Raw genomic sequence first — 27,620 nt, forward strand, 5'->3', positions numbered from 1 at the left:
CTGAAACCAAGCGGCGCCAGGAGGCTGGAAGCCTTAGGGTTTCCTTCTATTTCAAAGGCTGCTTTATACAAACCCTTCACTGCCTTCAACAGTGAGGCAGGCACCAAACAATACACAAAATAAGACAAACGTTGCTCTATCTCCAAGGGGAAGGTTTTTTTTACATCAATTATTCTGCACAGCAGAAAGAGGAGGTTCAAAGTCACTCTCTACCAAGACTCCATCTATAAACCTCTCTCCTCAAAGCAGCCTTTTCAGACCAGGCAGTTTCCGGCAGGTAGGAAGACCAGAAGTGGGAGAGGAAGGCTCTCGCGAGAACCCGCCCTGCTCCCCACGAGTTAATCAGTACCCATCTCAACTCCTCGCTTTCTACTGGCCTGAAAGTATAACCAGATTCTCCCCGTTCCCTGAAAAGACGTCCACTCCAGCAGCCCTTTTTGTCTGGTTTTAGTCTTCCAGATTGTGCTTTTCGTACCAGCTTACTTCCATCAGGTCAAGAATCCCCCCACTACCTGAGAAAATTCTGCCCTGGGGAGAAGTCCTGTCTTTCCAAACAGACCTTTCCAGGATTTACAGTGTAAAGTGACCCAGAACTGCCCTTCCAAAAGCTGCTCAATTGTCAAAGTTACAGGTACAGAATTAACCTGCACAATTCAGTTCGCAGAACCTTGAAATAAAACATGTTTTTACAAAGGTTCACACAAAGGCTAAATGACAGCAGAGTTAATGCACAGATGATCTCCAAGGCCATATGGACGAAACTGCGGCTAGATGGTAACACACAGCAGCTCGCCTTATATTTAGCAAGTTCAACAGGACACAAAACTACAGTCAGCGGAACACAGAACAGCTCTCCCCTCAAGTGGCTCCAGTGAGTGATGCTGAATTTCAAAATACACGCAGGTTTAACAAAGCTATACTGAAGAGCAAGTGAAATACAGCAAGTCCCCACTGCCACGGACGTGGTCCACTTTTTATATGCATCTTTCCTTACTGGTTACTAGTTTAGATTGAATTTTTAAGGATTTATCTTGATGACTTAAAAAAAATACACTTGTCCTTTCTTGCTTTGATTCAGGCAGCACACAATTATAAAACTGAGTCTCTTAAAAAACAAAAGTCCACAGATCCCATTGTGGAAGGTTCCAGGAACCCCTCCCCAGGTAACGATCAGGGGATCTTCAACAGCTCAAGGAGTGCTCCAACGGCTCCAAAATAACCCTGAAAAAAAAATACATGAAAAATAAGAGCAATTTTCCCTAGAATTATTTAAATTACCATAGATATGATTACTAGTGTTAAAGCCAACACTGCTTAGTTCCTGACACCCATTTCCTGAGCACCTATTTTGCTCAGCCCGAGGCCAGCCTGGGAGCAGAGAAGCTGTGAGGAGCTCCAGGGCTGGAGAGGAGGGTTGGATATACAACAAGACGACAAGACTTTGGCCTGTCAGATCAAAACGCACAGCAGGAGCTACAGGTGCCATGAGGCCTGCAGCGGCCCAGGTACCTCTGGGAAGAGACGGTACCTGGGCTGTCTCCCAGGGAATGAGATGGTGAGAACCAGCAGAGGCCTGGAGCACTTCCAGACAACTAAACAATAAAGGGGAGATGGAACATGAAGTGCATCGAAGCAGGAGAAGCGGGGGAGTGGGAAGGTCACAGAGGACGGGGGCCTGACTGGGCTGGGGGTGGAACGGAGAGCAAGAAGGGGCTGAGGGCAGCCGGAAGATTTAGGTCCCTTCCATGCGTCTGGTGATACCACCCCTGAGAACAGGGACATAGGAACAAGAGATGTGGACAGCAAGGAGGGGGCTTCCATACAGAATGTGCCAGGCTGAGGCACCCCAGGCAGCCGAGCAGCCGCACCCAGGAAGTAACTGGATGTCTGGAGCCAGCACAGGGTGGCGGTCAGGGAAGCACTGGCAGAGGGCACAGGCATGAGACCGCAACAGCAGCTGAAGAGGCCAATGCAGACCATCTCCACAAGTAACCAGTCAAGGTCAAATGCAACCAGGAACCAAAAACCAAGACATGCTAACCCAAAAACAAGGATTAAATATAAGAGAAAATGAGACAAAATCCTCAGTGGCAGAAAAAGACTGCCAGCAGGAATCTGAGAGGATTCCTACAATGATACAGAGGCATCAGTCTCCAAAGGATAAGACTGGACAGTAAAGTACTTTAAGACAGACAGAAATGACTGAGAAAAGAATATGGAAAGATCCTGAAAGCCTTGCTTGTGGGCTCAGAAGAACGCACTACAGTCTCTGCAATATCATAAATAACTAAGGTCCACTTTATTTCCCAAAAGTTTCTCCAAGAAACACGGGGCCACACAACAGAGAGGCTGAAGCCAGACCTTTCACTCTATTCTTGGTTTTCAAAAACAGGCAGTCACTGGGGCCACCCGGTGATGCAGCAGTTAAGTGAGCACGTTCTGCTTCGGCGGCCCGGGGTTTGCCGGTTCGGATCTCGGGTGCGGACATGGCACCGCTTGGCAAGCCATGCTGTGGCAGGCGTCCCACGTATAAAGGAGAGGAAGATGGTCATGGATGTTAGCTCAGGGCCAGTCTTCCTCAGCAAAAAGAGGAGGATTAGCAGCAGATGTTAGCTCAGAGCTAATCTTCCTCAAAAAAAAAAAAACAAAAACAAAAAAACAGGCAGTCACACAGATCTGTGTTATGAGAAGAGGCCAGAAACTGTAGGAGAGACACAGCTGAGGAAGACTCAGCAATCAGGAATCCCCAGCCACAGTCAGAGGACAGACTCAAGGGTGTTCATTTTCTAATAGCTATACACTTTATGTGGTTTTCTACACCTGTGTTTCATTTTACAACAAAAAAGGAAGAGATAAACTTAACCATTATATTGAGTTCCACTGAAGACCCAAAACCTACTATCAAGTACAAAATAGAGGCTATGACAAGCTACAAAGTGCTAGTCTGAGAGAAGGATGAAAGAGAAAAGCTTGAGAAAAATCCACACAAAGCTTTCACATCAATGGTTAAACTGACTATAACTATGTGAGGCAGGAGAATATATCAAGATTTGGCCTAAAATAATCAAAGTTCCACAAATGCAGAAATCAACACTAGAGTCAAAGGCCTAATGTAAATGGAAAACAGAGGCAAATGGACCAGCAGGGCCAACTAGAGAGGAAAATGAAGTCAGCAGGCAATAAGAATGGCAAAATCTAAGAACAAAATTTCATGAAGGGTTCATATTATAACTGTTACGATATGAAGATACAAATTTAAAAAAAAAAAGGTAGCCTAAGAAATTGACCTCTATGTTCTGCCTAGGAAAAGGTTCGACAAGAGGAGAAATTCAGCAGGAGCAAAGTTATACTAAAATACAACACTACACAGAGTTTCTTTTTATTCTAATATAAAGCAAAATAAAACAAGTCAAAGATCACAAAAGGCAAGATGTATATAAAAGGTGTAAGAAACTTGATAACTGAGTGCCAATTTAGTAATAACAGTAGAAGTAAAAAGAAAAGTTAGATGACAAACTTTAAGGTTTTGGATATGGGGAATTTGTGCAGTCTGGGTTTTAACTGTGAACTCAAGCAACTTAAAAGGAAAACCAAAGTGCAACTTTAAAGGAAAAAGCAATCTTTCTTTATAGCACTTAGAATCCTACTTTGATTTACGTCAATTCATAAAAACACTGTTAAAGTAAATATGCACACTGAAAGATGTTCATGATAACACTATCGAAAATCCAACAAAACTTGAAATAGTTCAACTGCCCCACAACCAAGGAGGAAAGAGAGCCCCTTCCAGAGCTCTGATTCTATTCTTCCCCTAAACTGGAAAAACGGAAAGGCACTTTCGGAAACACGCTCTCAGGTGGAGAATTCAATGATTCTTTTCTATTTGTCATTCCTAGTCTGTCTAGGTGTAAGTTCTTGTCATAGCGTGGTTCTAGTCCCGGAATGTTTTTTACTGATCTATTTGTTTTTAGAACATACATCTTAAATGAACTATATCAATACATAAAAACTGACATCAAAAAATGAAAAAAGCAGAGCCCAGAGTAAGTGCACTTACAAAGCACAATGGGAAAAACATACAGAATGGCTCAGAAAAGAATATGGCATCAGAAATACAGCTGAATGTTCTTCAAGACTTTTTTCTTTAAAATTGCTGAAGCTCACAAATGAACCAAAAATCTACCCTGCATTAAATCAAGAAAGAAATAGCTTTTGAACATTACAATCAATGTTAAACCCCATACCACACAATTATGAAAATAATTAAGAAGCACTGAGGGGCCGCCCCATGGCCAAGGGGTTAAGTTCACACATTCTGCTTCAGCGGCCCAGGGTTTCACCAGTTCAGATCCTGGGCACGGACATGCCACCGCTCATCAAGCCATGCTGAGGCGGCATCCCTCATGCCACAACTAGAAGGACCCACAACTAAAAGTACACCTATGTACCAGGGGGCTTTGGGAGAAAAAGGAAAAAGAAAATCTTAAAAAAAAAAAAAAGAAGTGCTGCGCCCATTTCACCTCTATTCCAAGTGCCAAAAAGTGTGAACTGCACGCCTGTTATATATGTCACATACCACAAGAAACCCACTTACCTCATGTTCCGAAAAAAGTGCTTTCAACTGTCCCTTGGACCAATAATCCAAAGCATATGCCAAAAGCCGCATAGCGATCGTATTAATTCTCAAGAAATTTCCAACAAATATCACCTGGTTAATGTTCTGAGCACATCAAAAAAAGGCAATTAGTTTTCATCTTAATTTCTGTTCTCTCGTAAAAGCTACCCCAAACAGAGCACCATGTGCATAGTTTTTAGCACTGCTGATCAAAAAAAAGTGTTTACATTTAATCCAGCTGATCCAGGGCTATGTAAATTTGATCCCCACACAACTCTGACCCACTTCAAAGCATGCCAGAAAATGTCACAGAAGAAAACAAATTAGGAACAACATTTGTATTAAATATGACAAATAATAACTATTAAATAAGTTTCATACAGATAAGTGAAAAAAGATAGTAAGACCAAATTCAAAGAAGGAAAGTGACACAAATAGGCAAATTATACAAGAAATACCACAGAAAAAAATTCAACCTCACTACTGATCAAAGTAAGTAAAATTTTAGACATATTAAAAGTTAGCAAAACAACTAACTGAAGTTCCACCCACCAAGTTAGTCAAGCTGTGGTAAAACTGACCCATTCATTCCTTGTTAAAGATGATCTGAACTGGCGCAGCCCTTGTGCAAAGCACCTTGGCAATACCAGTCAGGATTCATAAGCACGGTCATATTCTTTAGATGAGAGTCTCACTCCTGAGTAAGTTCCTTATCAAGAATAAAATTCAACCAAGGAATAGCTTCACACTTAAAAACACTTTAGCACAGAGCTATCACTGGCAAGCAACCAAATGCCCAGCTCTATGTGAATGACTTATGATGTGAAAAGAAATCAAATATACAGCCATCAAATTTACATTTAAGTAAAAATATGAAATGGTACATACACCAACTAAAATCTTAAAATACACTGGCACAGGAAAGGGAACATGCAATAAAGAAAAGAGTACTGTTAACATATTCAAATGAAGATTCTTTTTAATTACTGATGCTGATACAGTATCTTTTTAACAATGAGACAATCCTTTCATACTTTTTGAGGTTTCATTTTTAAGCCACATGCCTGTATTATCTATTTAAAAGAATAATTTTAAACAAACATGTATAAATAGGATAAGCTATAAAGCTGCACCAACTGGCTACCCAGCGGACGGCCATTCTTGGTTCTTTCATAGCCCTGTACAATGCTGCTTGACCTGAATGCTACAAGGCAGCACTGTAAAGAAGCTGAAAGCACGAAGACACAGCTCTGCTGCGGTGGAGGGGGCAGACGGGGGTCACTCCTCGGCCCGCTCAGTCTTCTCCCAGCTTCAGAGACTTCCTCTGGATTCCTTCCCAGGGACTCAACAGCCCCATGATGAGCACGGAGTCTAGATTCAGCATCGCTATCCATCACCACCACCCAATAGTCCCGTCATCTGGTACACTGGCTACCTTCCTACCTTCCTCTACTTCTAGATAGTAGCAGTGTTTATCTTCAGTAAGATTAATCCACATGTGAAGAGTATGAACTTCGTCAATGAAAGAAACTCTACTACATATGACTACATTTAGGCACTCTCTGAAGAAGACACATGTTGTACACAAGGTGGGGCCTACTTAGTAAGTTCCGTATTTTCCTCAGAGCAACTAAAGAAACCCATGTTCCCTTACTTCATTAAGGGCACACATTCTTGCTATTGAGCCAATGTTGTTGGTGATGGTGATCAAAGTCGCTCTGGCGAGGTCCTCTTTACTGACGGCCTCTCGCTTCTCCTTGCTCATCATGTTTCCAAAGCTGTGATGGAAAAAGAAAAAAGTTGCTTAACCAAAGGCAATACAGCTCAACAGAATTTGAATGGTACTTTACTAAGATAAAAGTGACCTTGTAGGGCGACAGTGTTCAAATCTTCAAACTTTTTATTACAAAATAACAGAGCATCTGCTCGAAGAGAAAGAAATGCAGCTTCAAAGAGAACCCTCAAGCGTTCTGAATGAGCAAATAGTTTTCCCTGTGGTTTCCACTGAAATCTAACCTTACTACCAGATAGTTTGAACATTCAGTAGGATCTCATCAGATCCACTGTAAGGCACCACTGAGCCTTCTGAGACCAGGGAAAGGTCCAGGAAGACACCTCTGTTAGCGCCGCAGCCCCACTGCACAGCTGTTCCACTCAGCCGAATGTCACTTCCACAGCTGGTAAGCTGCTTATCAGAGCAAAGTGCAGACAGCTGAGTCGAGTAAACTACTTCAGAGTTGCAGATTTCCCTAGAAGCACTTCAAAGTAGCTGACCAGCAGAAAGGCTACGTTAACAACCGTGATCAGAACAGAAACCCAACCAATCAGAAAAGGAAGTTATTACCAGTGAGGCAATGCTGTACACATAGAAAATAAAATCTACAGCATTTACAAAGTGCCTACAATTAGTAAACAAGCACGTATCTATGAGTGCCTTTTCTATTATTAAAACCCACATGCCCCAATACACAAAAAACAACTGTTTTTCCAAACAGTCTGGAAACAAACTTAAGAAAACAATTCCATTTACAGTAGCATCAAAGAGAATAAAATGCTCAGGGATATATTTAACAAAAGTGTAACACTTGTACACTGAAAACTACACAACATTGGTGAAAGAAAGCAAAGATCTAAATCAGTGGAAAGAGACTCCAACTTCTTGGATCAGAAGACAATAATGTTAAGATGCAGTACTCCCCAAAATGATATACACATTCAACATAACCCCTACCAAAATCTGTCACCTTTCTTTGCAGATATTGACCAGCTTGATCCTAAAATTCATATGGAAAGTCAAGGGACTCTGACCAGCCAAAACAATCTTGAAGAACAAGCTAGAAGATTCACACTTCCGAATTTCAAAACTTAGTACAAAGCTAAAGTAATCAATGTAGCATGGTTGGCATAATGATAATCATACGTTTAGATCAATGGAACAGAACTGAGAGTCCAGAAATAAACCCATACATTTATGGTCAACTGATTTTCAACCAAAGGGCCAAGAGAATCCAATGGGGAAAGAACAGTCTATTCAAGAAATGGTGCTGGGAGAACTGTATATCCATACGCAAAAGAATGAATTTGGACCTCTACCTCACACCATATACAAAAATTAACTCAAAATGGATCACAGACCTAAATGTAAGAGCTAAAACGATAAAACTCTTAGAAGATGGGGGCTGGCCCAGTGGCGTAGCATTTAAGTTTGCATACTCCACTTGGGCAGCCCAGGGTTCACTGATTCGGATCATGGGCACGGACCTACAATCTGCTTATGAAGCCATGCTGTGGTAGGTGTGCCACATATCAAATAGAGGAAGATGGGCACAGATGTTAGCTAAGGGCCAATCTTCCTCAGCAAAAAGAGGAGGATTAGTAGCGGATGTTAGCTCAGGGCCAATCTTCCTTAAAAAGAAAAAAAACTCTTAGAAGAAAATACAGAAGCAAATCTTCATGATCTTAGGTTAGGCAATGATTTCTTACACGTCACACCAAAAGCACAAATTATGAAAGAGACAACAGATAAGATGGACTTCATAAAAATTTAAGACTTCTATGCTGCAAAGGACACTATCAAGGAAGTCAAAAGACAACCAAGGGAACGGGAGAAAATATTTGCAAATTACATATCTGACAAAGGACTTGTATCCAGAACACATAAAAATTCCTACAACTCAATAATAAAAAGATAACTAAAAAATGAACAAAAGACTTGACCAGACATTTTTCCAAAGCAGATAGGTAGACAACCAATAAGTACACAAAAAGATGTTCAACGTCATTAGTCATTAGGGAAATGCAAATCAAAACCATAATGAGATTACTGTACACCTATTAAAGCAGTTACAACCAAAAAGACAGACAATAACAGGCATTGGCAAGGATGTAAGGAAATTTAAACCCTTATATATTGCTGGGGGGATTGTGAAATGGTACAGCCGGTTTGGAAGACAGTCTGGTAGTTCCTCAAAAGATTAGACACAGAGTTGCCATATGATCCAGCAATTCTACTCCTACGTATATACCCAAGAGAATTAAAAACACATGTCCACACAAAGACTTGTACGTGAATGCTCATAGCAGCATTATTCGCAATAACCAAAAAGTTCAAACAACCCAAACGTTTACCAACTGATAAATGGATAAATAAAAGGTTGTATATCCACACAATGGAATATTATTCAGCAGTGAAAAAGAACAAAGTACTGATTCATGCTACAACATGGATGAACCTTGAAAACATTATGCTAAGTGAAAGAAGCCAGTCACAAAAATCACATATTGTATGATACCATTTATATGAAGTGTTCAGAATAGGCAAATCTAAAGAGACAGAAAATAGATTAGTGTTTACCAGGGCCTAGGGGTGGGGGAATGGGGAATGACGGCTAATAGACAGATGATTTCTTCTGGGATGATGAAAATCTTCTGCAAGTGATCCTGGTGATGGTTGCACAACTCTGTAAATACACTAGAAGTCATTATGTTATACACTTTAAACATGTGACTTCATAGTATGTAAAGCTGTTTAAAAGGAAAAATATTTTATATTTTATTCCTTTATTTCTGAGAACACACACGACCCCTTACCTTGAAGCCACAGCCCAGCCTGGCAGTCCAAACCTCTCATAGTCCCCTCCATAAATGTCTCGCACTAGTTTATCCACTTTGGTGCTATCACCACGAGATGCCATTTCAAGAGCTTCTTCAAAAGTGGTACAGCCAGTAAGAAGACAGCAGAGACCAAAAAAAGTTCCTCCTCCAAGACTGATTAAAAACAAACAATATAGTATTATAACATTTTTTAAAATAAGAATAGGAAAGTAATATTTATGAACTCAAAACTATGTTCATGTATCAATCCACTCTAGCCTGAACCCAATCATGCAGATGCCACTGGTAGGACAAGTATTTGAAAGACAAAAACGGGTGCCTAAGAGACACCTTAATAATACAGAGATGTGAGCCAACAAGCAAAGTGGCAAAACACAGGGCCCACCTCCCTACGCAGTCTGGTCATCTGCTGAGTACAAGCAGCCCCAGGGGCAGAGCAGCCCGACGCACCCAGGGCCATGCTGGCACCTCCTCTCTTGCTCTCTCCAAGCCCATGCCCGGAGTCATCCTCATCCAGGCAGCTTGTCACCCTGGCTCAGCAGCCCCCGACCCCACCAGAACTCCTCCATTAATGTGTTTTCTCCCCCAAAATTACTCCTCATTCTTTAACTCACACCTGTTTTGAAAAAACTTGTTTATCCCAATCCCCAGCTCCTTGTTTTTCCTAAAGTGATCTCTGATCTTTAAACTAAAACATATTCATTCTCATCTGCCATCTAATTCTCCTTTCAGACCACCCTCTCCCAATCACTTTTCTATTGCTCAGTATCTCAACTTCCAGATCTCACACCAGCCCCTTGCTGTGCGTGTGTGTACATGTAATATAAAATCTAGGCCAGTTTCAAAGCTGGGATCTTGCCTTGCCTTTTCCTTATAGATGTTACCTAGTAGCTTTGGTTACTTTATGGTATACGCACACCATACACTATCTGAGGGCAGGACCATGGACTCAATGAATCTGCTGATATTTTATGAAACTATGGTAATGAAGTACTGAGCAATAGAAATTAAATAAAAGTAGGTCATGAAATTAGAATTTTCAAAGAGAAAACATCTGTCTGCATAATCCCAGAAAAAATTTATACCTTCCACACAATTTTAACAGGTTCTTGAAGGTGTACTTATATGCAATACCTGAAAACTCAGTTTTAACCCATTATGATTTCAAGAATAAACAATGACCTTTATATAAAAGACCTACCTGGTACCCGTGACCCGCTTGTAATTATCTTTGGAATATACCGCTAAGATGCTAACCCCAGAGCCAATGTTCACCAGAAGCAGAGGGTATGGATTTTTCAAATCAAACGGTAACTTCTGACATTTTTCAGAATCAGCAGGGTTTTCAAAGTAATAGCATTGTGACCGTCCATTGAATCCAACTGAGTCAATGTATAAAATTCCTTTTACTAAGCAATCTAGTTCATCAAGCTTGCAAAGCTGAAGATCACCTATCTGTAATGAAATAAAAATGTATTCAGATTTTTCAACAAGCCAAACAGAAATAAAAACCTCATTTAATAAGGCATCCTTCTACATTAAACAAACCATAAAAGTGCTCACGATGTGTATTTTTTATGCATGCTTTACAGAATAGATCTGGGGACAAAAAACACAGGGATGGGCTGACAAGACAGACTCCTAGTCCCACAGACCCAAATACACTCCAGCCACAAAGCACTGCAGCAGCTGGAGAAATGTGCCAGAAACCCAAACAGAAAACGCAATGTCTGCTCACAGGGCCCATGAGGCGGGAACGGAGCTGAGCTCACAGCCCTGTCAGAAAGCAGACTCCAAGAAATCCAAGCACCTGGGGACACGTAGCGGGAGCTGCAAGGACTCTGACATCTGCCTTCCGGAAGACCCCATTCAAGGCTATGGAGCAACCAAAGGAGGCCACACTGTATTATTAAATGCCTGAAGCCAAAGGGCTGAAAGTGTCCAATGAGAAGCTAAGATTTTTCACTATCTCAACTGGTTACAGCCTCTGAAGAAGGGAGGATTTTAGAAGTATCAAAATTTAAAACATTATCAACTTAATTCCATTTAAATAATTAATAAAGGAATGATTAAATTATTATTCATATTATGGAACACTGTATAGTAATTAAGAATGAAAAGGATAGGATCTTCATTCAATTTAGCATTGAAGTGCGAAGAACTCCAAGACATTCTTTAGTCAAAAAAGCAAGCTGAGAAACATTTTATGCAATCCGATCTAATTCGCCTATTTTTAAAACCATGTTTATATGCACACGTATATGTCATACACAGTCATGCACAGAAAAACTAAACAGATAGACAAACTTTTAACAGTACTGACCCTGGAGCAATGATATAAAGAAACTTCCAAGCTTTACTCTCTGAACTTCTAACCCATGTGAACATTTACAAGCACGTATATTCAATATATGTGACAAATGTAAAGATGCCCCAACCCCCTAAAGCACCTACTTCTCTTTACAGCCGAGTTTAGCCCTGCAAGTTCTCCCCCTTTAATTCAACTCCTGTTTGATTACATTTACAATTTATTCTGATCCACAGCAGAGACAGAAGTTAACAGATAACTTCGTCTTAATCCTTAATTAATCCCTAATTAAGACTATTAAGTTACTCCTCTGATCAAACCCAAGCACTTGAAGTGTTCATCACTGTCCTTACTTCATCTGCTGATGCCCTCCCTGCCACAACGAATTCAATACCCACTTCCCGACACTTGAATCTCAAGTGCCAGCATTTTCATTTCTAAGTCAAATCGTTTTACACTGGTGGCCTATTGGAATCAACATAATTTTCTGTCATTGTATGTCACACCAGTATCTCCTTTTATTCGTCCCATAATTCACGTTATCCTGAAGTGTTCTGCTGTGCTATTATTCCTAATGAATCCCAGCCTATCTGCTATAGTGAGATGCCTGAATGCACAGGTAATTTCACTAACTCAAGTTACTCAGAATGTAGGTTTTGCAACAACAAGCAAACTCAATATAATGTGAGGAAATCTCATTCACATTAAAAAAGAAACAGTGTAAACTCAACTATTTTTTTTTCTTATTTTTTTAAATATTTTATTTTTTCCTTTTTCTCCCCAAAGCCCCCCAGTACACAGTTGTATATTCTTCATTGTGGGTCCTTCTAGTTGTGGTATGTGGCACACTGCCTCAGCGTGGTTTGATGAGCAGTGCCATGTCTGCGCCCAGGATTCGAACCAATGAAACACTGGGCCGCCTGCAGCGGAGCGCGTCAACTTAACCACTCAGCCACAGGGCCAGCCCCTAAACTCAATTATTTTTAAAAATATCTCACTGTGGTTTATTAAATATTAGTCACTCCTAATGCACAAACAGGATTTGATAGGCATTTCATTTGATAGTTTTCAAGGACATCACTGGTGCACACAAATCAGAAACCCCAACAGCCTAAGAACCAACTCCTAAGGCACCCTCTCCTTGGATTACCACACGACACTGAACCTCTGGTAATAGCCTGAATGGTTTTCAAGTATGTTCCACATGAGTCCTGAAAATAGAGAGGTTTTCTCCTCTACCTCTCAGCTGTGATCCAGAGGTCACTATGAGGCTTTCACAGAAGAGGGGAACCTCCTCTCCGCCTACCTCCCCCTTTACTTATAGGAAAAGAAACCACTGAAAACCAACGACCAAGAGAAATCCAAGAACAGAGTATAAAACCTTGTTGAAAAATTCATGTCAATTTTATGTTATGATTATGGTCAGTTATGGGAGAAAATCAGGAGACAGAGGACAGAGGAGGAGGACAAGGTCACAAACCATACAATGACACATGGGTTGGGGTGGGGGATGCAGACTAACAGGCAAAGGCAGAATATTTGGAACAATATTCTCATTGGTGGCATTAAAAACATGGTCAGTGGAGCTATTTTAAATCTATACTGCACCCTAAGGGTCTGAGTCCTAGCCAATTCACTTGTCAACCCCCTCACCTACCCCCACATCCACCCTCAAAGGACCCAGCCTCAAGGTCTTGCCGTGTTCACTGAATGAAGACAAAACCAAGTGCCTGTGGGCACAGCTAGTGTCCAGACATGATCCACAGACTTGTAACAAGTGTGCAGCACAGAACACATCAGCAGGCACTTGAGGAAAGGAGGTTCTGCTGTGGACCATCTCCTACTAACCCTGAGGTCTGAAACCACTGCTTTGGACCTGAGTTCCTTGTTTTTTTAATTAGTAAACTTGCCAAGAAACAACTGAGGGGGACAAGAGAAATTATGTGGTAGACGAAACTGGAAACAATTTTATGACACGAAATGACACTAATTTTTAAAAATTATTTTTCAATCTCATTGTTCAAGATTTAATGATGTTGTTCCCCACAGGTAGTTCCTTACTCTGCTTATCACAGATTCACTGTTTTTTCATACTCAAAGAACAATAGAATGCTATCTATGCTTTTAGTGGTTCTGATTCTCATCAACTCATCTGAACTGGGCAAAAAGTAAACTATACGACAATGTCTCCATGGCTAACTCCTAACTATCATTAATTTATATTTAATCTTAATGTGACTCAAGAAATTTCAAATTCCATTAGAGATGGAAATGATTCCACCATTTGCTATTGGTATTACTTTTAACAATCAGATTACCATAAATCGTATATAAGCTAAAAAATGCATACTGTGCGAAAATCCTGCTCAAATTTGTACGCTCCACCTCCAGTAGCACAAAAGACAGTGTGGAGACTCGAGAAGTTTTTATCTCTGCCCATTTGAATAAAAGCAGGCATGTCATGGGTGGGAAAGCGTATAAAGTGCAGATTGCCTTTGCGTCCACACAGAGTCAGGTCCTTCAGCTCCAGGTGCACGTCCCGAATGCCCGTGGACCCATAAGCCACATTGGAGGTCAGGTACTTCCGAATGCTTTTAAGACTTTCCACTTCTTCCTCTTCTTCTTCAGCAGTGATGTCTTTGGGTTCAAAATAAACCAGCTTGACCAACGTTCCACCAATATCCAAGCCAAACCATGGAAAAACTAAAGAGGAAGAGAAAAAAGTCAGAAGCAGCTTTTTTATGAAAATTAAACTTATACTTAGTAGATCAGCAACTTATTTCATACCCTGACGTTTCCAAGGACTACATAAAGAAAAAGGTTTTTGGGAGAAGAAATATGATTCTGTCTGATTTGGAAGCACATCTTAAAAAAAAAAAAGAAACTACAAAGTTCAAAAACAAAAGCACCAGAACACTGAGCCAACCCAACCCTCTTATACTGCCCACACTACACTATGAAATAACAAAAAACAATAAAATGACTACCCATGAACCTCAGCTCTGAAAAAAGAAGACTGAGAATGAAAATCTTCATCCTTTCCATGGGCTTAAAAAAGAAACGTTGAGAATTTTCAAAGTTCTAGTTTTCTACTCAAACGAGAATAGAGGAAATTCCCAAACCTAAGTACATATAAGCTCCAGCGGTCAATTTCTCTCAAAACCTGACATCCTAAAAGAAAGTTTCAATGGACTTCAACAGAACAGATGTTCCAAAATATATGTTTCCAAAAAATCTTTCCCAAAAAATGGCTTCAGGAGATTGGATCAAGATGGACTGCACAGACATACATGCCATCCCTTCCCACCCTAAATCTAAAAATGACTACAGTTACAGATTATGTTATTTTCTAAAATAATTCTGGGAAACAAGAAGCGATACTATCAGCAGAACTAGGTTGATGGAGGCAACAACTATTCAGAACCCTCAAAAGAGGAATGCTTAAAAAAACTGGGAGCAGCTACAAGGGTGGGGGGAGCACAGAGGCACTCTATCCAAGCTGTAGATAGTGGTTGCTGCCGTGGGGAAACAGAAGCAGTCACGGGTGATCTGTGGGGAAATACATTTGGTGCAACGGGACAGGCCAGCCACTTCCGTCTACTGAGAACCACATCCCACCTCCACTCCCATAGAGGGAAAGTCTTCACTGAGCACAGACACTTGAGCCCAAGAATCAGAATGGCACCCACCTAGCTGCTGTTACCTAGAAGAAATGGGGAGCCCCTATATCTGGCCATATATCCCATCTCTCCCCTACAATTCATCCTGACAGGTAAACAGACACTGCATCCACTGACAAGACAACAGCAATTCCACATAAAATGGCATAAAACATTCCATTTATATGAAACTCCAGAAAAAGGAAACTAATCATTTTGCATCTGATAAAACGCAGATCATACCATGGGGGAGGGAAGGAGGGAAGGATTGCACAGGGACAGGAGAAAACTTTCCGTGGTAACTCAAATCTTGATCGTTGGGGGCAAGGGAGGAGATTCGTGGGTGTATATATCTGTCAAAATGCATAGAACTGTACACTTCAAAAGGATGCAGTTTATTGTACATAAATTATATCTCAATAAAGACATTTTTATAAAAGAGAAAGACTGACTTCCAAAATAAAGCTCAACAGATACATTTGACAACAAAAATGCGCACAGAAAAAACAAATGGAAAAGGAAACAGAATTCTCCCAAGATGCCTGTGGAGTATTAAGACAAGGTAGATATACAGAATATAGAACCAGAAAGTCCAATATCTATCTTATGTGAGTTCTAGAAATTTTCTGTGGGAGATGGGGGATGGAGAACACGAACCATTGGCTTGAAAGACCCACTAAGTGTTAAAAAGAATCAATTAGTGGAGAAAGGGGAGACTCAGACCCATCCTATTGAAATTTCAGGAAATCCTAAAAACTTACAAAGGAAAAAAGTCAATTCCTACAAAGACACATAAATCATGTAAAGGTAAAATGGGACTTTTCATCGACAACACAGATGCTAGAAGACAATGGAGCACTAACTTCAAAGTTATAAGGAAAAAGATTTTGAAATTCATATTCAGCTGAATCATCTTTCAAGTGGAATGCAAAAGAAACTTTCACACATGAAACAGCTCAACGTTTACTACTCTAAGACCTCTGAAATAGTAAGTCGATGCACTTCAATTTAAAAAGGATTCAAGAAGATAGGAGCTGTAAGAAACAATGATAAACAAAGGAAGTAATATATGCCGACTTCTAGAAAAATAAGCAATCTGGAACCAAAACACTTCCATGATTTCAACAAATGAAGTCGAAGAGGGAACAGACAGGAAAGGGAGGGGAAAGCAAGGAGCATTTCTGTCTAGTTGGGGAAAGGAAGATATAGATCTGGTTAATCCCACACAAGAATAAAGAAGTGATGGTTTAAACGTGTTAAAAATTTACATGTAACTCCAGAAGAAGAGAAAAATGAACATATGACCTTCGAACAACTAGGAAAAAAAAAATCAGTTCAAAAACAAAGAGGAAAATAAGAATGGTAAACACAAAACGAAAAATGACAGGAATGAATGTAAACATATCAGTAGTCACAAACAGGTCAAATTTCTCTTCCAGATTGAAGAGGAAGTTCAACTTTATGCTGATATAAAAAGATGTGTCTAAAACAAGATAATTCAGTAGATTGAAGGTAAATAAATGGTAAAACACCCACAACAGAGTCCCATCATAAGGAATTGCTGCTAGCTTTAAGATGAAAACGGCATTCAGACAAAGGTACTCATACCCACATCTCAAGCACTCACTGGAGACTGACACATCAGACACAGCAGCGGACTTACATTTAGGAACCATGGTGTAGTAAGAGTCAAACCTTGGGCTTCAAGACCGGCGTTGCATTTAATAGGGGCTATTAGGCTCACAACTATGAGAGGTGCCCCTCCAAACAGTGATCTACCAAGGAAATAAGATTCACAACTCTCATACCCACACTTACTTGAAATTATATATTCACTGACCAAATCAATGGGAAGAATCACTGGCACCATTTATTTAACTGATTTGCCACATTTATATAGTTGAATTCGGTTAAACAAAATAAATGCCTGGACAATGTTACTCCACTGTATCAAGCAAATGTTAAAAGAAAGCAAATACGATACTAGCAGACTAAAGAGAACTCAAACAAACAAAAAGCATTAAAAGGGGACAAAAAGAAATGGTCCTGGCCAGCCCCATGGCCAAGTAAGTTCCATGTGCTCTGCTTCGGCAGCCTGGGTTCGCAGGTTCCGATCCAAGTGCAGGCCTACTCCACTCATCAGCCATGCTGTGGAGGCATCCCAAATACAAAGTAGAGGAAAATTAGCATGGATATTAGCTCAGGGCTAATTTTCCTCAAGTGAAAAATAAAGAGGAGGATTAGCAACAGATGTTAGCTCAGGGTGAATCTTCCTTACCAAAGGAAAGAAAAAAAAAAGAGGGGCCAGCCTGGTGGCACAGTGGTTAAGTTCCCACATTCCACTTCAGTGCCCCAGGGTTCACCAGTTCGGATCCCAGGTACACCTCAAGCCATACTGTGGCAGGAGTCCCACATATAAAGGAGAGGAAGATGGGCATGGATGTTAACTCAGGGCCAGTCTTCCTCAGCAAAAAAGAGTACTGGCGGCAGATGTTAGCTAAGGGCTAATCTTTCTAAAAGGAAAAAAAAGAAAGAAAAGAAAAAGAATTGTCATATGCATTAAAAAGCGTAATTGATATGATCCTGACACATACTTCAAAAAACATTAAAAACAAGGAGAAACTGACAAGTCTAAAAATCAGTGTGAAATGACACAGGTCTCAGAAATTTGCACACACACACAATAAAGGCATACATATGATTTGAATATCACAGCTAATAAGGTGGATCTATTAAATACAAATAACTTTGTATCAAAAAACCAAATACACTTTCCTCTCAAATACCCATAATCCTTCACAAAAATTAATGGCACTAGCTTCAAGAACCTCAAATTCCAAAGAACAAAAACAAACCACATTTACTTTCCACAACACCTCAAAATTAGAAGCTAAGCCAATGGACCAAAAAAACGCATTATCCACCTGGAAATTTTTAAACCCACTTCTATTACTCTGAGATTAAAGAGGAAATCAAAACAAAATTTATTTTAAAATGACAATAAGAACACTATATATCAAAACCAATAGGATACACCCAAGATGGCACTCAAATGGAAATTTCTAACCTAAAATGTTTATCAAATGTATTCAACAAGAAAGCCTGAATAAAAGGAAATGTCTCATACAATTTGAAATGCTAGAAAAAGAACAAAACAGACTCAAAATAAGCAGAAGTTATTAAAGATGAAAGCAAGATGTCACAAAATTAGAAAAACATCATCATGTGAACAAAGCCACAACAGAGGTGATCAATAAAATCAGGTGCTGGGGGCTGGTCCCATGGCATGCTGGTTAAGTCTGGTGCGCTCCACTTCAGTGGCCTGGGTTTGGGGGTTTGGAACCCAGGTGCAGATCTACACCACTCATCAGCCATGCTGTCGTGGCAACCCACATACAAAATAGAGGAAGACTGGCACAAATGTTAGCTCAGGGCTAACATTCCTCCAGCAAAAAAAGAGGAGGGTGTTAGAGCAAATCTTCCTCACCAAAAAAAAAAAAAATCAGGCTTTGAAAAAGCTACTAAAACAGACAAATTTTTGGTACATGTATCCAAGAAAAAAAGAGAAGATGTAGCTTTTCTTAAAAGAAAAAAAAGATGAAAGAGTACAAAACCAGAGACTGTACAAATAAGCTAATATACAATTTTATAACAATAAGTTTAAAATGTACACTAAACAGAGGATTAGCTAGAAAAAAAAGTACAAAAAGTGGCTCAAAATTAAGTAGAAAACACAGAAATAAAAGAACTGAAAAATTTTTTTAAAAGGTCAAAGGTCTACCACCCAAACAACAACGAAAAAGCACCAAGCCCTAACAGTTTCCAGGCAAACCTTTAAGAGCTTCTGGGCACAGAAAAATCTAAAGATTCCCAAGTCATTCTAACCTGATATCAAAACTAGAAAAGTATCTCACAACACAAATGCAAAAACATTAAATCGTTAAACAGGAGAATCCAGTTGTGCAATACGTGTAACACATGGATGTTGGCCATGGCCAACAGTCTCCTCAGGAATGCAAGGATGGTTTTCACATTAGAAATTCCAATTAATGAGGCTTGCTTACATCAGTAAATTGAAGGAGAAAAATCATGATTATCTCAGTAGATTCCAAAAAATAAAAACTAAGAGAATCAAACCAACAGAATAAAAAAATTTTCATAAGTATTTGGATACAAAAAAATATACAAATACCAATAGCTTTTCCTATTTAATAAGCAAAACCCAACAAGAAAATCACATGAAAAAATGTCATGTATAACAAAAGCCATAAAATATTTAGAAATAAATCTAATACTAAATATGTATGATCGCTATTAAAATGGTGTACTGAAAGACACAGCAATGGGAAGATGCATCCTGTTCCAGCAAGGAAAATTAAATACTAATAAATGTCAATTCTCCCCACGTTAATCTAACAATGTCAATGCAATTCTAAAAACACTGTGGCTGACTCCCCAGCAACCATTCCACCTCAGCCCTAGGGACGGTCCTGATGTTTTCACACCAAAAAAAATTCCATTCCCAGTGACCACCTAACCTAACCTGGCATGATTCATGAAGTCTGTCCCTGGCATTTAGAAGATAAGAGAAGTTTCTTCACTCTTCAGAAAGCAACAGTGCTAGATATGATCGAAGCAAGGAGATTCAATTCCTATTTTCCTACTAGTGGCACCATTCTTTAACCATCAACTTTAGGATGATGCCAACCTTGTGGATAGAAAAGAGGAGAGAGACAGCACTCTACCAACAAACATATCACATCAAGAGGACTGGAATCTGAAGATCTGGATATATCTAAGACCAGTGGAAGATCTTCTAAAGCTGAAAGCAAATTAAGCCTTACTCCCCTTTCCTTGGATTATAAAATTGAAACATTAGTATATGGCCATTGTTTTCAAAGACCATCTGTTAACAGCCAAGCATTATATTAGGCACTTTACTGATGAGTTTGTTTAAGGTTTACAATAACCATATAAGGTAAATTCTATAATCATCCCACTTTACAGATTAAGAAACTGAAGGGCAAAAGAGCCCATGGTCACAGGCAAGAAGAGGAAGAGGTGAGACTCAAACCCAGATTTCTTAAATCCTTTAACAAGTATCTCTTAACAAGTATTTATACAAACGTAGGAGCACAGAACACATATTCTTGGGTTGATAAGAAAATAAAATTAAAAAGCAGTTCAATAAAATTCACATACTTTTTAAGTAAATAAAGAGGATCGACAACATATAAGGAAAAATAAGGAGCCTTAAGCAAAGAGAATAGCTCAGTTCATATCCTTGTTATAGCCTTTAATGGTTTTTGGATTTTTCTCATACTACTGATCCAACCATCTATGTATCCAAGAATTAGGGGGCAGTGAGAGGCATGGAAGGTCCATTAGACACATGCTCTCTGATAATGGCTGAGGCAAATGTCTCAGCCCTACAACTCTGTTATTTCTAAACATTTAGCCTGTCCAAAGGGGCTTAGATGCCTACCACTGACTGTGAGACCACCCTGTATACTATAACATAATGAATACTGGAATAAGCCTTCTAATTCTTATTTAAAACACTATGTGTTTCTGGTGGGAAGTCATGGAAAAAGGAACTTTGCTATACCATCACATTCCTCCCATCTCACCAAAGGAAACCTGTTTACCACTTCTAATTAGTGAGTCTTTCCATTAATTTTCAGATATTTTAGTCTGTTTGAAGCCCTTAGCACATTTCCTGATATTAAGACCTCCAAGGTACTCAGTCTAGACAATCTATACTTGACTTAGGACAATTTCTACAAAGAATTTAAACCCTCCCTCACAGATTATTTATGTAAAATCATCATTAGCACAATGTCTCTCTCATAACAGGAATCAACAAGTGAAATACTTTCCAATGGGAAATATACGGTTTATAAGAGTATGCTCAATTTTAACATTATGAACTACATCTTATCAAACCATATGTGGTTAAGATATTACAAACTCTGAGGCCAGCCCCATAGCAGAGTGGTTAAGTTTGCACTCTGCTTTGGCAGCCCAGGGTTTCGCCAGTTCAGATCCTGGGCACAGACAGCACCGCTTGGCAAGCCTTACTGCAGTAGGCGTCCCACATATAAAGTAGAGGAAGATGGGCACAGATGTTAGCTCTGGGCCAGGCTTCCTCAGCAAAAAGAGGAGGATTGGCAGCAGATGTTAGCTCAGGGCTAACCTTCCTCAAAAAAAAAAAGGAGAAAAAAATATAAACATAGAAAACCTAACAGACTACTAAAAAACTGCAAGATGCTTTCACTTTTAGAAACTAAACTTTAAGGGGCTGGCCCCATGGCCGAGTGGTTAAGTTCATGCGCTCCGCTGCAGGCGGCCCAGTGTTTCGTTGGTTGGAATCTGGGCGCGGACATGGCACCGCTCATCAAACCACACTGAGGCAACGTCCCACATGCCACAACTAGAAGAACCCACAACGAAGAATACACAACTATGTACTGGGGGGCTTTGGGGGGGAAAAGGAAAAAAAATAAAAACTTTAAAGAAAAAAAAAAAGAAACTAAACTTTAAGCCATTACAGTCATGCATCACATAACAACACTTTAGTCAACAATGGACCACATACATGATGGTGGTCCCATAAGATTAGTGCCATATAGCCTACGTGTGTAGTTAGGCTATACCATCTAGGTTTCTGTAAGTACACTCTATGATGTTCGCATAACGACAAGATTGCCTAATGATGAGTTTCTCAGAAGAAATCCCCGTTGTTAAGTGAGGCATGACTGTATTTAGAAAAGTGTTTTTACATCCTAGTCAGTCTCACTGACTAAACTGAGAAAGAACATAAACTGAGAAAGAACAGTGTGTGAAGATAAAGATACCCCAAGTTATGAACCTGAAAAATGATCACGAGGTTATAAATTTACCCCCAAGAACAGCATCACTCTTTTCTTTTTTTTGAAGATTGGCACCTGAGCTAACAACTGCTGCCAATCTTTTTTTTTTTTCCTGCTTTTTTTCTCCCCAGATCCCCCCAATACACAGTTGCATATTTTTTTTGTTGTGGGTCCTTCTAGTTGTGGCATGTGGGACACTGCCTCAACGTGACCTACTGAGTAGTGCCATGTCCGCGCCCAGGATCCAAACCCTGGGCCGCTGAATCGGAGAGCGCGAACTTAACCACTCGGCCATGGGGCCAGCCCCATCATCGCTCTTTTAAACGATCAATCAAAATAGCTATTCTTTTCACTGCCTACTGAAGTCCTCTCCAACAGCCTACAGTCTATTATCTTGTTCACTCTCTCTCCTTTTAACACGTGCTGAAGCAAAATATTTTTAATAGCATACATCTCTTCTTGCTTATTGTTCCCCAGATAAATAGAGGGCAGGGATACCAACACTGAACAATCATATTATCTAAATTCATGATTCATACATTGGACCCTAAAATAATATACTGTACCATTTTACACAGCTACATAATTGGACTATTTTTAGGTCCTGCTTAATGCTTTATATTTGTTATACCTCCTAAATGAGGGCCCATATTTACTTTGATTTCATTTAGATTTAAAGATGATATAACAATAGCTTAAAAAGCATCCTCTCCCATTCCATCTCTCAAGAATGGGTACAAAGCAACAGAAATCTACTTTTTCCCTGAGCTCCTAGTGGGCAGCCCTTCCCAATTCCCTAACTGAAGATGTGAAACACTGCACCTGATAAAGGGCTCCAGCGCCAGTTCCATTCTGCCAACACCGACACTCCCCTGAAAGCCAAGAGAAAGCAATCCATTTTCTAGGTTAGGATGGTCAAGCTACAAACAAAAGTTTTATTTTCTAGACTAATGGAGGTTAAAGGTATTCTATGATTGGCATGAGTCCAAAATCAGCACGTCCCAAAGATCTCCCTGGCGTGCTACATGGCTGGGAGTCACCTTCAAAATCCAGCTTGTCACCCACATGCCATGGAGAATTACGATCCCAGGGTTCCCATACCTCCTGCACATCTGCGGTCCTTGCTTAAAATGTATGTTCTCTTGTCACCTGCGTGTATTCATTTGTCAAAAATGTCCTGGCCAGCCCCATGGCCAAGTGGTTAAGTTCGCGTGCTTTGCCTCAGCCGCCCAGGGTTTCGCCAGTTCAGATCCTGGGCGTGGACGTGGCACTGCTCATCAGGCCATGCTGAGGCGGCGTCCCACGTGCCACAACTAGAAGGACCTACAACTAAAATATACAACTATGTACTGGGGGATTTGGGGAGAAAAAGCAGAAAAGAAAAAAAAAAGATTGGCAACAGTTGTTAGCTCAGTACCAATCTTTTAAAAAACAAAAAAGGCCACTATATGTAATCATGCCTCAATAAAATTTTAAAAATTAAAAGATGCACGTTCTTAAACCCCTTTGCAGACCTGAGTTTTTTTTTTTTAAGCTTCTAAGCGATTCCACGTAAGAACCACTACTCTGAATTATACTGAACGTACCTTCCCCTAACCAGAATGGGGAAGGTCAAGAACACTGGGTCTGAAGTCAGACACCCAGAATCAAAACACAGCTCCATTACGAACTCACTATATGCCCTTGGACAAAAGGACAATTTCCCTGAGCCTGTTTCCTCATCAGGAAACTGGGGATAAAAAACACCTACCTCACAGGGTGATTGTGAGACTTAAAAGAGATGTTTATGAAATATCTGGTGTAGTGTCTAACACAAAGAAGTAAGCACTATGTTACCATCATTAGCATCTTTGTTTCCACCATTTAAACCAATCTTTGGTATTTCTCTCAGTCCTCTGAGGCATATTCCACCTAATCTAAAACTTCTGAAGAACTTCTTAGAACACAGGGCTAGCCTCATCCCTAATGACTGTGATGCATTAAGTCTGAGATTGGGGGACTGGCCCCGTGGCCGACTGGTTAAGTTCGCGCGCTCTGCTGCAGGCGGCCCAGTGTTTCGTTGGTTCGAATCCTGGGCACAGACATGGCACTGCTCATCAAACCACACTGGGGCAGCGTCCCACATGCCACAACTAGAAGGACCCACAACGAAGAATATACGGCTATGTACCGGGGGGTTGGGGGAGAAAAAAGGAAAAAAATAAAATCTTTAAAAATAAAAAAATAAAAAAAAGTGTGAGATGGGGACAAGTTTGGGAATCATACTGCTCCAGGGAAGAAGTACAGCAGAACAGGACTGGGGCCCACAAGAATTCCTAAGATAACTGAATAGTTCCTTCTACATTCAAACGACAAGTAGTCTTCTACCTTTAGACAAGTAGTGTAATAATGTCAGAATAAGGTTTCTAGCCTCAAAAGAAAGGTGGTACCACGCCACACCCAACTCTCCCATCAATAAATATAAAGAGATGTAGTCTTTATTGAATTCTCTCCAAGTTAAAACCAAAGTACATTCTTGGAGGGCTCAGCAGTCTACACACTGCCTCTCCACCTCACAGGTGCACCCCTGGACAGTACGCAAAGAGCAAATGAAAGAACAATACCTTGTTTATTTCTTTAGCAGGTCTCATTACCTGAGAGATGGCTTTTCATGATTTATCAGTCAGTCAGAGAAAACAAGGAAGGGGACCATAACAAACACCAGACACCAAAACAAAAAAATAAATCCTACACCATGAATATTTGTTAGTTCCTCAAAAGATGTTTCAAAACCCCGTTATACACCACCACCACCTCCCAGACAGTCTAAACCAGTGTTTTTCAGAGTAGTCTGAGTCACCTATATCTGAATGATAGGAGGAGCTTGTTAAAAATGCAGCTTCTTAGAACCCTCTCCAGATTCTGATTCAAAAAAGAGAGAACTGGACCCAGAGTCTGCATTTTTAACTCTCAAGGTCATTTTTATACTCAAAATTTGGAAGTACTTCCACAGTAGCTAGAAATTTTCAGCTCAAGTAAGAGAGCCTTAAACACAAAAGATGATAGTGACTATGCTTCATCTTACAGCAATGAAGAAAGAGCTAATAGGACATAATGCAGTAAGGCACAGAGCTCAAGAGCAGGGGCTATGAAGCTAGAATGCCTGAGTTTACACTTCTAGTCCACCGCACACTAGCCATTCGTCACTAGGCAAATGTGCCCCAGTTTTCCCATCTACAAAATGGAATACTACCACCTACCTCAGAGATATGAGGGCTAATGAGTTATTAAAGCTCTTAGACGAGTACCTGAAAAAAAAACTTAAAAATTAAAATAATTTTAAAAACAGTGCCTGCCTCGTGCAAACACCCAAACTACAATACTTATTTAGAATCTCTGTGGCCATCAGCAACAAACAGCTGACTCGATGGCTGAGAATCTTATTTGCTGCATCTCTAGAATTTACATCCGCCTGTAAGGATGGAGTACAAAACCATAAAGAAATAAATGTTTTGCACCGCTTAAACATGAGGTGCTTCTCAAATAAAACACAAATCAGACAACTGACTCTAAAAATGGTATAGGTCGAGAGTGGATAATCTGTTTTCCAAATCTCTTTCAAGAAGATAGGAAAAAACCAAAGAATTGAAAACTCCCAAACTTTTCATAGCAAAATAGGGTTACATTTAGTATTTAATCATCCAAATCACAGAAGATAAGGCTAAAGCAACTGGGTGTTTGGGCTGAGGTACAAGACTACCCAATAAAGACCTCACACACTTTCTCTCACTCTCATGATCTGCATTTAAAACAAGATGACTTCCCGAAATACGAACTTGGCAACAAGAACAAAAAAAAGTCTAACCGTATGTAAGATGTCACAATATTGTAAAGCTCATACAGAGCATCAAGAGCCGATACTTCCAGACAGAGGACCTGAAGACCTGTAAAGGGGAGAAACTATTTGGACCAGATCACAACACAGAAAAAGAAATCTGATGATAAAATGGAGAAACCGATTCTCTGGAAAGAGCGTGTGCAACTCCCTAGGCGAGGTTCCCTCAAAAGAAAAAGCCAAAACGCCCAGAACGCTCTCCGGTCCTGAATCGTGAGCATCAGCAAATAGACAGAAAAGAGAGGAGAAATCTGGGGGAGAGATGACCCGAATTCCCACGGGAAGAAAAGCAGCCAAAGCCGAGTGCAGAGAACAGAGAATCCAGTTTTAGGCCTGCAACAACTCAGGGGGCAGTTAACCATTTTCCAGGAGGCCCGAAATCTCCAGATAGAAAGGGTTTAACGTCTTGGAGCGCAGCTCTTTGGAAACCCACGGGAAAGAGACACTGGGGATTCAAAGGCTTGGGGAGGAGGAGAGAGGGGCGGTGGAAATGAATCAAAAGAGGGCTTCTCGGGGATAAAATCATGTGACTCTCGAGCAAAGAACGCCCAAGGAGCTAAAAAGAGGGAGGAAGGGTCCTGGGGAAAGGCCCTCCATTCCGACCACCGGGAAGCGCAGACCACGGCGCGAGAGGGCCGGGCGGGGGCCGAACCCCAAAACCCCCGCGTTTGGACCCGAGGCCGCCAGCCGGGTGCCAGCCCACGCACCAACCTGGGACCACCGTGCGGGGGCACTGTGCCTGCGCCGGCGCGCGGGAAAAACGGCGGCCCGGCCGGAAGGGGGCAGGGCGAGCCGCTCGGACGCCCCGCCGGGCACTTACGCGGCCGCTTCTTCCGGAGGCTTTCGACGCGCTGGCGGGAGACCGAGGTAGCGCCGCTGTAGGAGCCGGGCCGCTCCCGCCTTACGCTGTCCGCCAAGGCCGAGGCCCCAACGGCGGGCGCCGACGCGCTGCTCGCCCGGCGCCGCAGCGGCTCCCGCCGCCGCCCATCGGGCCCCCTGGGCGCCGGCTCCCGGGCCGATGAGTCGGAGGTGGCGGCGGCCCTGCCGTGGTGTTCCATGGGCGCGCCGAGCCGTCCCGTTCCCATCCGCAGCAGCCACCGCTGCCGCCCGAGCCAGCCCCCCAGCGCCGAACCCCTCGTCGCTGCCTCCGCGGCCGTCCAGCCCGATCAGAAGCGCACCCTCGGCGGGCCGCCTCTTCCGTTGCGCCAACGCGCAGCAAGCCAATCCAAGCAGGCCGGGGGCGGCCCGAAGGCCTGGTGTCCAATCAGCTACCGGACTCGAGGCGGATCGACCGCCCCTCCGTCCAATGAGAGGCTCCCAAGCCGGGGCGGTGCGGAGAGTGGCGGGGGAGGGGATCCGTGCTCGGCGGAGGAGAAGGCGGTGTTCTGGCCAGAGAGTGATGGCGGCGCCGCCCAATGGACGCGTGGGTGGAGGGGCCCGTGTCCCCATCTCCCTCCACATCCGCCTGCCCGGATGGACAGGCCGGAGCCTCGGGCCCCAGAACTCTCCCGGGACGCCTCCGCGCGCCCGAGTGTCGTCCCCCTGCTGCGTCCCATCCTCTCCTGGCTCGCGCCCTCCTCCAGGCCAGCAGTGCCCTCGCAGCGTCCGGCCGCCAGTCGTTGGCAGACAGATGGTCTTGAACTGCGGCTGACCTTAGCCTTTGTCCCTCGGCCCGGTT

At 41.6% G+C, this 27,620-nt stretch overlaps 1 protein-coding gene across 1 annotated transcript; it reads right to left on the minus strand.

The window, feature by feature from the left end:
• Window positions 1–141: 141 nt before the first annotated feature.
• On the minus strand, window positions 142–27,620 carry PANK2 (pantothenate kinase 2). Its single transcript, XM_070587913.1, is given in 9 exon segments — window positions 142–1,221; window positions 4,595–4,720; window positions 6,270–6,393; window positions 9,206–9,382; window positions 10,431–10,684; window positions 13,888–14,240; window positions 26,763–27,276; window positions 27,278–27,327; window positions 27,330–27,620. Coding segments are annotated over 9 exon segments (1,818 nt in total). The 5' UTR covers window positions 27,499–27,620; the 3' UTR covers window positions 142–1,170.

Source organism: Equus przewalskii, chromosome 21 (assembly GCF_037783145.1).
Source record: "Equus przewalskii isolate Varuska chromosome 21, EquPr2, whole genome shotgun sequence".
Classification (NCBI taxonomy): Eukaryota; Metazoa; Chordata; class Mammalia; order Perissodactyla; family Equidae; genus Equus; species Equus przewalskii.